The sequence below is a fragment of the Chelonia mydas genome, chromosome 1 (assembly GCF_015237465.2).
Source record: "Chelonia mydas isolate rCheMyd1 chromosome 1, rCheMyd1.pri.v2, whole genome shotgun sequence".
NCBI classification, from domain to species: Eukaryota; Metazoa; Chordata; order Testudines; family Cheloniidae; genus Chelonia; species Chelonia mydas.
Genome location: NC_057849.1, coordinates 202,999,323 through 203,011,539, shown reverse-complemented (window position 1 = coordinate 203,011,539; position 12,217 = coordinate 202,999,323). Strand labels below are relative to the sequence as shown.

The following is a 12,217-nucleotide window of genomic DNA, read 5'->3' as shown; positions in this document are numbered from 1 at the left end:
GGGGGGGGCAGTGGGGTATATGGGGGGTACAGTGGAGCAATGGCTACTATGCCTGGGGGGGTCAGTGGGGTGCAGGTACACTAAGACAGTAGGTAGTATGGGAGGGGGGGATCAGTGGGGCAGGGAGGGGTATGGGTGGGGTCCATGATGTGGAGGGGGGGCGGGGCTGGGTTGCCTCATGCTCGGGGGCGGGGCCCGGTGGCCGGGGCGGGGTTTCCCTGGTGACGGGCGGGAGCGGCCGGGGGCGGGGTCAGGCCGGCCTCTAACGGCGGCGGCTCGAGCCCCTGCGCTTCCGGCCCCGCCCCCTCCGGGTCCTGCCGCCTGCCCGGCCCGCGATGTCCCTGGTGCGGCTGGCGCGGCCCCGCGCCCCGGGGAAGAAGCCGCCGAAGGCGAAGAAGAAGCCGCCGGCGGCCGAGCGGGACTGGGATGTGAGTGGAGCCCCCGCCCGGTACAGCGGGGGAAACTGAGGCACGGGGGGGCCGCGCCCATCGCAGCCGGGGTGCGGGAGGCCTGGGGCCGCAGGGGGCCGGGTGATGGCGGCCGGGGGACGCGGGCTCCTGCGCTGGTTGGGCACCGCGGGTGCGAGCGGCGGGGGGCGGGCTCCGGTGCCGGTGCCCCGCCTCCCCCCAGCCCGCCCTGCCGAGCCCGCCCTGCCCCGCGTGCGAGCTGGGCGAGCCCCGGCTCCGGCCCGGCCCCCCAGTGGAGGCTGCTGTCCCCTGCCAGCCTGTGCCCGGCCCGGCGCTGATGGGCAGCATGGCTGCGGTTCCCCCTTCCGTGTCCTTTTCTTCCTGCGCCCGGTGGCTGCCCCCCGCTGATGAGCCCTCTCCCTTGAAGGGGCTGTGCCCCTGGCGTACCGAGAGCCGGGGCATCGCCTGTGGCCTCATCCTGGCCGCTGCCAGCTCTACACCACAAGGTTTTGTTGGCACAGCTGTGTCTGTCTGGGGCGTGGAAACACCACAGCCACTCGCCAACCTAGCTACGCTGGCAAAGCCCCCCCGGGGTAGGCTCCTGCGGGCATTCTGCACCAAAACAATTAAAAATCTGATGCCAAAAAAAGGTCCAGATGCAGCTGGTTGGGGCTCAGCCGAGTGAGGTTCTGCGTGTGGGTGGCTCGGCAGGGTGGTCCCAGGTGCAGGGGGAGTGGGGCTTGGAGGGAGGGTCGAGTATGAGGGCGGTTGGGCAGATGTGGGAGCAGCTCTCTGCACAGGGATCCCTTCCCCTGCAGCTGAGGAGTGATGGCTGCAGGAAGTGGGGGCAGGGTGGAATTGGCAGATCTTACTGCAGCTGGGGGAGAAATCTGGGGATGGGTCTGACCCGGTCCTGGATGCCGTGCAGGGGAAGAGGAAGTCCTGTCCTCCCCAGCCCAGCCAGAACTAGCAGCTGAGCCCAGCACAGGGTAGGAGCCACCAGCCGGGTCTTCGCCAGTCCCACTCCCTTCCCCACAGTGATTTACCTCTCTGCCAGCTGCTTTTGGCACCTGAAACATACTGCTGGGAAGGGTTGCAGGACCGCTCTTGTGGTTTCACTTTGCTTCCCCATCAGTCATTTTTCTGCGGGAAAGCAAAGAAATCTGGGGGGGACATAAATTCTGCACATGTGTAGTGGTGCAGAATTCCCCAGGAGTAAAGAGTGCTTCTGTCAGCATAGCTCATGTCTGCGGAGGTGGTGCTGCTGTGCTGACAGAAAAACTCCTTAAGCTGCGTCTGTACTAGGGGGTCTGGCAGTTTAGCTATACCAGTATATCTAGAGTATAGTCTAGACCTACTATTTAAGGTGTGATATTAAAATGTGATAAGTAGGGAGACCACAGGCTTTGACTTGAGCAGTTTAGTGTAGACAGGGTCCACTGCATTTAATGTAAACTAAAGTTTAAAAATTTGTCAACTAACATCACACCTTTAAATCCTAGTCTAGACAAAAAGAAAAGGAGTACTTGTGGCACCTTAGAGACTAACCAATTTATTTGAGCATAAGCTTTTGTGAGCTACAGCTCACTTCATCGGATGCATACTGTGGAAAGTGTAGAAGATCTTATTATATACACACAAAGCATGAAAAAATACCTCCTCCCACCCCACTCTCCTGCTGGTAATAGCTTTAGATAGAGTGAGTTTGTGTGTGGGGACGGGGGGGTGAGAAAACCTGGATTTGTGCTGGAAATGGCCCAACTTGATTATCATACACATTGTAAGGTGAGTGATCACTTTCGATAAGCTATTACCAGCAGGAGAGTGGGGTGGGAGGAGGTATTTTTTCATGCTTTGTGTGTATATAATAAGATCTTCTACACTTTCCACAGTATGCATCCGATGAAGTGAGCTGTAGCTCACGAAAGCTTATGCTCAGATAAATTGGTTACTCTCTAAGGTGCCACAAGTACTCCTTTTCTTTTTGCGAATACAGACTAACACGGCTGTTACTCTGAAACCAGTCTAGACAAAGCCTTTCTGGTTTAGCCAAGGTAGACATGTTTGTCTCTTCCAATGCCTGAACTCAGTGGAGCTGGCCCAGTTGGATTCTAGTGAATGAAGGCTCAAACCTATAATCTGTTCATGATAATTTAATCTATTCAGTTCCCCGACTTTCTGAAATCTGTCAAATTTGTGGTACAAATCTGTCTGGTATTGGAATGCATAGACTTGAAGAGACTATTCCACGGGCATTCATTTTAAGGTGCTCTCTTACAGCTCATGGGCAAGTGACATCTTTCTTTAAGATTGCACGAGTACTAGCACTTCCAATGTCTGCCTCTCTCGTCAGCTGGCTGTTTATAATTGTTCAAAAAATTCACCTTCCAGGCTGAAAGTTTTCAGGGCTCTGTCCCCAAGTTGAATTTTTGGGAAAATTTGGGATAAAACAGTTCGGCACCAAATCATCTGGATGTAGAAAGAGCATAGTTTTTTGTGTTTAAACAGAAGTGACCACTAAACTGGGTGCAAGCAAACAATATATGTTTTAATACAGCTAAATGTAAATGTATACCTCTAGGAACAACGAATGTGGGTCATACTGACAGAATGGGGACTCTACCTTGGGAGTTCATGTTTAGGTGATTATTCACAACCCCCACATCTTTTCAGAGTTACTGCTTCCCAATGTGATGCTGTTGCCAAAAGAGCTAATGCCATCTTTGAATGCATAAACATGGGAATCTTTAGTAGGAGTAGATTATTTTACCTCTGTATTTGAAACTAGTGTGACTGCTGCTGGAGTCCTGTGTCCAGTTTTGGTGCCCAGAATTCAAGAAGAATGTTGATAAACTGGAGAGGATTCAAAGAAAAGCAACAAGAATGATTCATTAAAGGATTAGAAAACAAGCTGTATAATGGTAGACTCAAAGAGCTCAATCTATTTAGTTTAACAAAGAGAAGGTTAAGGGTTGACTTGCTTACAGTCTCTGTACCTGGGTATTAAATATTTAATAATGGTCTGCTCAATCTAGCAAAGAAGAGTATAACACAATCCGATGGCTGGAAGACAAATTCAGATTGGAAATAAGACACTTTTTAAAGTGAGGGTAATTAACCATTAGAACAGTTTACCAAGGGTTGGGGTGGATTCTCTATCACTGATTACTTTTAAATCAAGCTTGGGTGATTTTCTCAAAAATCTGCTCTATGAATTATTTTGGGGAAGTTCTATGGCCTGAGTTATTCAAAAGGTTAAACTAGATGTTCACAATGCTCCCTTCTGGCCTTGGAATCTATAATCTTCTAGTCAGATCTGCATACACAGGTTAACATTTGATAGGTAGATAATTCTCACTGAGGATCCATTACTCCATTCACCATGTGCTGTATAAGCTTCACCTTACAAAAAGTTATAGAAATACAATATTATATAATTTGCTGTTTCTATAATACACAGGGTCCTGTTTTACTTCATGGTCACAGTTTGTAGACTCCACCCCCTGCACCAGAATCTAAGCTTCTGTACTTAAAAAAAGAGAGAGAGGCATTCATTCTGTGTTTTCTATAGCTGCCTACATCAATGTGAAGTAGGTGTAAAATTCCATGACTGACTTTGAACTATGAGGATTAGACACATAGGTTAATGGTGAATTGGGCCCTGTGTGTACGTGCCTTATGGCTGTAAAAAGAATTTTCCAAAAGTGAACAGAGTGTTACTGATGCTGTGCTGTGTCAGTATGTAGACAGCCAGAAACAATAACAAAATGAACTGCCTCATTTATTACACGCTGTATAAACCTTAGACAGAAACAAGGTATTGACTTTGAAATCTACCAGTGGTAATATCAGTGTTGACATTTAAAACTCTTTTCACTGCCCATCACTGGTGGAGGAATATTCAATGAATAGGCTTGTGCTAAAATACAAAACCTGCTCCCTAGGTACAAAAAGGCCCTGCTGCTCCCCAATCCACTGCCATCATTGTCAGTTTCTTTTCACATGCACCCTGGACAACTTCTACAAATGAAATTGAGTTTTCAACACAAAGTTCTGCAGCACACTGAAAACTTAAATTCTACAAGGATTATCATACTGATGGTTTTCATTTAATTAAATATGAAAATGAACACATCCATCTTTTATCTTATCTGAGGGTGCTGCAGGATTTTCAGCCTGCTGCTCCAAAGCATCATTGAAAGCCAGGGACCTTGAAGTAGAAGTCATTTGCTATAGAGTATCCTGGATCTTGCCTGCACAGTCAGAAAAGTGTAGGCTAAATGAAGCACTTGGCTCATTCACTGTGCATCTTGTATAGAGTGACTCTCTGGCATACACATGTATGTGAGCTTGTAAGGGGAAAAATATTGTATTATTTCTATCCTAAGTATTCTTATGGCCATCATCACTGTAGTATCTGAACACCTCAAACCTTTAGAATATTTATCCTTACAACACCTCTGTGAGGTATTATCCCCACTTTATAGATAAAGAACCGAGACAGGGTGGCTAAGTATTTTGCACAATGTCACACAAGAAGTCTGGCGGAACAGGGACTTGAAACCAAATCCTATGCTAGTGCCTTAAAATTGGTCCATCCTCCCTCTCTTCCTTTTGAGAAGTAATATGTGATCGTCACATAATTAAAGATTGTGTCATGATGTATGCGCCCACGGGGGCAGAGTTAGGATTCCACACTATCATTGCCTGACTTTTGAATGCAAAATTAATATTCTTTTAACATAGTTTTTTTGATGGAATATTGTGTAGAACTGTAAAGTGATCTATGCCATCTCTGTTCTATTTATCAATAGACACGTCTCTAAACTTGGAGCACTTATTATTTTCGTAACTTAAAGAGCAAATCAATAGGGTATTGAAACATCAGTGCCTGATTCCACCTCTGTGTTTGCATTTGTGTTTTCTTGTTTCTTTTTGCAGAGCACTGTCCATGATTTAACAGTGCATCGTGCAACTCCTGAAGACATGGTAAGTCAAAAATCTGTCATTACCTCTATTCCATAGCTGGTCAATCTACTTGGTAATCTGGGGCAGATATTTCATTTTATTTATATGGGGTGTTTTGTTTATAACATCTTAATCTCCCTTCCCTACCCACCGAAACCTTTTTTAAATATAGCTTTTCACCCCCAATAACTATATGCACAACTCCTTCTTTTAGCAGTGTCCATCTGCTTAACGTCTCCTTAAACCAGCTTATTTTAACCAATATTCTGATATATTTTCCAGTGGATCCCTCTAGAATGTTTTCCAACATGGGGTAATGGGGGGAAAAGAAAACCTTCCAATAGATAAGTTTAACCTGCATCATCTTCACTGAAGAAAGGGCTGAAAAATATGTTCTTTAGTCTTGGCATTTCCTTAATTCTTGCAGGGGGTTGAACAGGTTCACACCACTGCTACTATTCCTGCTATGTAGAGCTGCTGTTCTTCACAAAGTATGAGTTCAATTCCATCCAGCTGACAGCACTAACATATAGTATAGTGTTGTGCTCATTTAGGATTATATCTCTTGTGAGGAGGCTAGTTTTGATGACATAAGTCTTTCTCTCTTTCTAAATTCTATAACTTAATTATTCTCTAATCAGGGTGCTTGGAGGCCTGTGAGAATCTAATACATTAAATGTGCTATAATCTGAATTGGATACATGCATCCCATTCAGGGGGTGGAGATACTGATACTCAACAGCAGTGCTGAATCAGACAATGCATTTTGCCTTGTTTTTAGTGTTCTGGGTGACAGTATTTCTGTGACTGTTGGATACAGCTGTTGCTGTTGTTTCAGAAATGTAGGGCAGATGGGAACCCATACATTTCCCCCTTCCCTTTGCTCTGTGAGGTAACTTAAACTTTTGTTCTACACGGAGTGGTCGACGCTGTGATTGCAGTTGCCATTCATAGATGGTGACATTACCGGCATCACCAACATGTGGTTTGACTTCACTGTACCCAATGCATAAATTGGTAGATCCAAAAAAGAGAGCCCACTGGCAGTTTCCCTGCTGCTTGTAAGAGTGCCTTAGCTCAGGGGTTCTTAACCTTTCTTTTTTTAGACCCCCTCAACATGCTATAAAAACTCCATGGCCCAGCTGTGCCACTGCAACTGTGTTTCTGCATATAAAAGCCAGGCCCACCATTAGGGTGTAGCAAGCAGGGTAGTTGCCTGGGGCCATACACCACAGGGGGCACCGTAAAGCTAAATTGTTCAGGCTTTGGCTTCGGCCCTGGGTGGTGAGGCTCAGGGCCCTGCGTGTCGAGGCTTTGGCTTTCTGCCCTGGGCCCTAGTGAGTCTAATGCTAGCCATGCTTGGCGGACCCCCTGAAACCTGCTCGTGGCCCCCCAGGGGTCCCCAGAACCCTGGTTGAGAACCACTGCCTTAGCATGTCCCTTAGATTTGAACCAAATTCTCTTCCGTGCTCGCATAGGTGCGGCGTCATGAGATACACAAGTCAAAGAACAAAGCACTGGTGCACATGGAGCTACAAGAGAGAGCACTGAAGAGAAAATGGAAGAAGCAGAGGCAGGGGGCTCCTGATTCCCTAGAGAAAAGGAAGCTGGCCCTCATGCGAGAGGTAAGAGCTAGGTCTGGACTTTCAACACACGTTTTTAATTTGCCAGGAGCATGAAACTAGCACTTTGCATCTTCTTCCTCATCTCCTTTGCTATGAAGGACTTGTAGCAAAATGGAAAATTGTTCCTGCCTGTAGGTCGAAATCCACTGCCTGGCTGAATAATCAAGCTTGGCTGATGTACAGAATCGCTCACCCCTAGGTGTTCTTCTTTCAGCTACTGCAGAACATTGGTTGGAGTAGGCTCCATGGTTAACAGGCACCCAAGCCCCAAGGAGACGTGATCACGTGGTCTACATAGTATCAGATCTTATTCCAGGCCCCTGCCCATGCCTTGGCCCCAGCCATTTTTTGAATGCTGCTGTGCAGGGATCCTTGCAGTTCTAAATTCCAAGCTGTGAAAGGGTGATGTATCCTGTGCTTGTCTCTTTCTCCCCCTCACACACACCATGGACTCCATTGTTTAGTGGAAATGCTAAGATTCTTGTGTCTGGGGAACCTCTGTACCTGCAATGGCTGTATTTAACCAGAAGAAAGGAGGCCAGCAAGAAGGGGAATGTAAAAAAGAGGGGCAGGAAGGGTGGGGAGGGGGAAGGGAAAGAAAATTGACAAAACGGATTGAGGAGTTGTAAGCACCAGCTGGTGATCTGGTGTTCCTAAATTTGGAATTTAATTCTGTCTCTCACTATCTGGGCCTGCCTTAAACACTACGTAATACTACTACTTAACCAGCTTTTGAGTTCTGACTGCAGCAGCACTATCTGATTCCAGTCAGGAGGCAATAGCTTGTCACTCAATTAAATGATTTCCCCTGATTCAAATGGCCGGTAATTCCCTGCAGCATGGTTATTTGAGATGTGCCAGTTGCTGTGGGCCATGGGATTAGTCACAAGTTCTTGTATCTATAAAAGTTTGTGAGCTAGGGATTGTATGTTAGCTTCATGGTGGAGGATTACCAAGTTTCCCCTAAGAATTACATCAGTGGAGGGTAATTACTGCAGCTGCCAGGACAACAACTCTAGAGAAGTACCACCTTCTGGGGGGAGTTGCCTATGTAGGCTGAGACTAGGTTCAAGAGGACAAGGAAAGAGCTTGTCGTATAAAGGGTCAGCCTGAACTGGTTAGGTATCCCTCACTTTGATCCAGAAACTGACGTGGAATTGTAATCAAAAAGGCAAACCCTGCTGGAAGGGTTTGAAGGACTAGAACCTGCCAGGGTCTACACATGGAAGAAGGCGACACTTGGTAATCTTAGTGTGTGTAGGTGTTTTTATTATATGTTGTCTCAGTAATGCTTTTGTCTTAAAATACATATATTGTGTTTTGTGAAAGCTGGCTGGCCACTTCTATTCCTGATGTTTTCCCTTGAAAGAAAACAAATTGCAGGTGCCAGACTAAAATCTGATCTGCTGGGATAATCACCACGAACTGCATGGGGACTGCAAGCTTAAATCCCCAATCTGAAGGGAGAGGGACATGGGTCCCAGCCCATATAGACGTGACAGCTGGGGACCTGAGACTAAAGTGGTGCTTGTGAGCAGACCATGGAAGGGGCAGAGGGCAGAGTTAACCCCAGAACTATGATAGTCAGCTATTCTGTTATTACCTGTTAAGGATAATGATACCAAAATCCCTTTCCATAATCCATGTATTTATCCTGGTTTTTTGGGAAATCAGTTTGTATATGATGGTATGAAGTGTCTCCTGTGCTGTGCCTTCAGATTCTCTCTGATCAGTATCAGCTGCAGGATGTGTTGGAGAGATCTGATCAAGCCATGGCTGTGGTGAAAGACCTGTTTGGCGATGCTCCTCGCAGGCATACAGGTAAACCATCTAATTTGTGTAAGGCAGTTCATTTAAGATTACCACACTTTTTACAAATTTTGTCTAATTTCACAAAGTTGTAGACTGGGTAATTTGGTTTAGCTCAGATTGTTTGGTTGATCTGGTTAGTTAGCATAGCATAGTTGGTTCCCTTAACATAGTACAAAGGAGAACCAGCTCTGCCTAACTATTACAGATCAGGATGACACCTAATGTGAGGAGCAGTTATCACACACCTTGCTACTGCAGGGTTCTTATACCTTCCTCTGAAGCATCTGGGTACTGGATTAGATAGACCTCAGAATCTGATCCATTATGGCAGTTCTTGTGGTCTCTCTCCTGAATGCCTCTGATGCATAGTCCTGGGTGCCCTTGGAGCTTTGTCAGTGGATGAATGAGGGTCTCTCTTGCTTGCTCTTGATCGAGAATGCAAAACCTATTGGCCCTTCTCACCAGAGAGAATGGTGGGCTCTGCAGTTTCATTCATCTCTTTTCTGTGGATTGCCATTTCTCTTTCACTTGTAATGACCGTATGTTCCTCTGTGCATGTGCACATTTCTCTGATTACATCAGTATGTACAGTGGCAACCCTAACCTTCCACCCAGTATGTAGTGTGACTTTGTGGCTGGCCACTAGGGTTACTCAGGAGTGATGTTCATCTCCCCCTTGACTTGTGTGATATATCTCAGAGACAAAAGGGGCTTAATTTATGGTACAGAAGTCCTGAGATAGTGGTAGGACTTTGGACCTGGTTTCTCCTGAGATAATGGTTTATCAGCTAAGTAGCCCTTTGTGTATTATGACTTCCTGTCTTCCTCTGTCTACTCTAGGTTTCCCTAATGTAACAATGGCTCCTCATTGTGACCTGGAATCCTCTCAAGGTCCCATTGTACAAAAAAGTGATCCTCCCACACAGCTTTCCATCCTTAGTGAATCTATCATGGATCCCCAGGTAATGTACTCTTTATATGGACTGTATAGTAAATGCAAGTAAACGACGTTTTCAATGCAGAGTTCTGTGGCTATGTCTTCACTTGCGTGAAAGTCAGGAATCCAAAATTAAGGTTCCTAAGCTATCCTAAATCAGGTCTTTTGTGTATAGTGTATATATTATTATAACTTATGTTTAACACTGCATACAGAGATAAAACTACATATATTATGCAGAAAATAATATATTTTGGGTTGCTTTGGGAACCCTGACTTTGGATTTCCTGACCTTTTTGTACAAAAAGCATCAACTTTGATGTTGCATTAACATGGTTTCATTTGTGTTTTAGTTCTTAAAAAGTAAAAGTAATTAAATCTGGAACTAATTTCCCTGACATTTAGCTGAATGCACACACATTGAGAGATACTCAGATGCCTTTATTTCAGTGTAGTGATATCTCTGTATGTGGCTATTTCACTGACTACATTCAGAGTGTTCTTTTGATGTTCACTTAAGTCTAACTGTTAACTAGTTTTTTTTGTAACCATAGCAGAACCTGCATAAATTGCAAGTTTGGACTTTTAAAACAAAATCATTTTTGCTTTAGACAAGAAAAATTGGAATAACTTTAATATGCTTTTCCCCCCTCAGATAACTGATATCTGAAATCAAACCAAAAATATTAACTTGACGTTGAGAACAAGGATAAGAGACTTCATCCCAAAGGGCTACTTTTCTGAAAAGTTACAAATGACAGAAAATAGGGTCTTGGCATGAAAGTGTCATATCTACCATAAGTGTAATCTTCCTGTTATGATTCTGTACTAATATTTACGCTGTAGCACCTTGTACAAATACATAATATCCTAAACTGAATTCAGGACTGCTCTGCCAGTCAGACTGGGTTCTTTTTAAATGAAGGCATTCATTATTTGCATTTTTTGCTGTGGCCTAGGATTTATCTATGTAGCATATTGTATCGCTGCATGTGAGTTGTATGATAGGTTGAAAGTCTGGGCTTTCCAGAGAAGCTAAGGGAGGCAGGTGCCCAATCACCATTGAATTTCAGTGAGATTTGGGTGTCCAACTCTCTTCTGCTCTTTTGAAAATCCTGCCCAAAGATCCTGTTGTACAGCATACACAGGGCAAAATTCTGGTTACTGCAGGAGATCTTAATTCTGAATTGACTTTCCTAAGTTATGTGCACAATGAAATGTCATCCTTTTCATTGCATTATGTCACTTTTTTATGCATGTGCTGGAAATGCAATTTATGTGTGGGTTTTTATATATAACCTACATTAAAAGAATGTTGTTTAGATTGCAAAGTGAATCTTTCAAAACTTAGGAAATACTAGAATTTAGTTGTTGTGGCAGTATTAATTTTTCCACTTAATTACATGACCATATGTTATGTTTTTTCCACAATATCCCTGTCTCATTTGATGGCTAGAAAGGCCACTACTAAGGAAATGAGGCAGCTGTTCAATATTTTTTACCCTCAGTCATTGTGCGGCCCTTGCCTTACTGTACACAACCAAACAAAGCACTGAATACTGAAGTATTCATTTCCTGTGGTCTTTTCTAGAGTACTCATCACTGTAGTATCCCAGTGCTTCACAAACATTAATGAATTTATTTCCTGTCCTCTCTGTAAGATGCGAGTATTTTTGTCCATATTTTAGAGGTGGGGAACTACAATAAAGAGACTTGTTTTCTGGGAAGTGTTTCCAGTGAACTATTTTATTTTTTTCCTTTCTGAAGGGTGGGTTTAAATTGCTGTCATGTAACTTTTGAGATGTCTTGTGTTTTTCTGAGACAGGCTCTCAATGAAGTAGAAGGGGAAGGTTCCTCCAACTGTCAGTCAGAGGGCAGTGTGAATGAACAGGATGTGTCTTTGCACTTCAAGTCCAACATTGACACAAACAGGTCAGTGTGTGTTTCTGTCAGTCCACTATCGTAAGGTTTCTTGTCCATAGTATTTTAATAGCACTATCAGGTGTCCAAACACCTTTGTGCTTTCTCCCATCGCTATCTCTTATGCACAGGAGTTGCTCCCCATAAATATCCACAAAGCTATTATGATATATCCTCCTTCACATCTCTCCTTAAAACTCACCTCTCCCATGATGCCTACAAAACACTTGGCAGTGACTGGGCACCTGGTGAGCTGTGACTGATATTTATTACAGTTACCATAATAGTCTCATTGTTACCTTGTATTCTCCCTCCCCCCCCCCCCCACTGTCTCATATTTGCATTGTAAGCTACTTGGGGACAGGGGTCTTCTTTCAGTTGTATGGACAGTGCAGAGTGCAGTGGGCTCCCATTCCTGATTTGGACCTCTAGGCACTATCTCAGTACAAATAATAGGTTGACTTGTGGAATTGGATTGGTAGTTGAAACCTTAATAGTAATTAAGAGGACCCGGCAAGGAGAGTGTGTAAAGGGAAAAGAGGGCAGGC

At 44.6% G+C, this 12,217-nt stretch overlaps 1 protein-coding gene across 5 annotated transcripts in view; it reads left to right on the top strand.

Moving 5' to 3' along the window:
• Positions 1-237: 237 nt before the first annotated feature.
• The window catches only part of SPICE1 (spindle and centriole associated protein 1), a 33,359-nt gene continuing 21,379 nt past the window's right edge, over positions 238-12,217 (top strand). For 3 of the 5 annotated variants that reach the window (XR_005226950.2, XM_037909941.2, XM_037909933.2), the window contains exons 1-6: positions 262-428; positions 5,349-5,396; positions 6,854-7,000; positions 8,719-8,821; positions 9,653-9,774; positions 11,575-11,681. Coding sequence is in view for 4 of the 5 variants with exons in the window: in XM_037909941.2 (XP_037765869.1) it covers positions 336-428; positions 5,349-5,396; positions 6,854-7,000; positions 8,719-8,821; positions 9,653-9,774; positions 11,575-11,681 (620 nt within the window). In the remaining variant the exon portion in view is untranslated. Of the gene's footprint in view, positions 429-5,348; positions 5,397-6,853; positions 7,001-8,718; positions 8,822-9,652; positions 9,775-11,574; positions 11,682-12,217 lie in introns of all 5 variants that reach the window. The other 2 variants (XM_037909907.2, XM_037909914.2) reach the window with 2 other exon arrangements.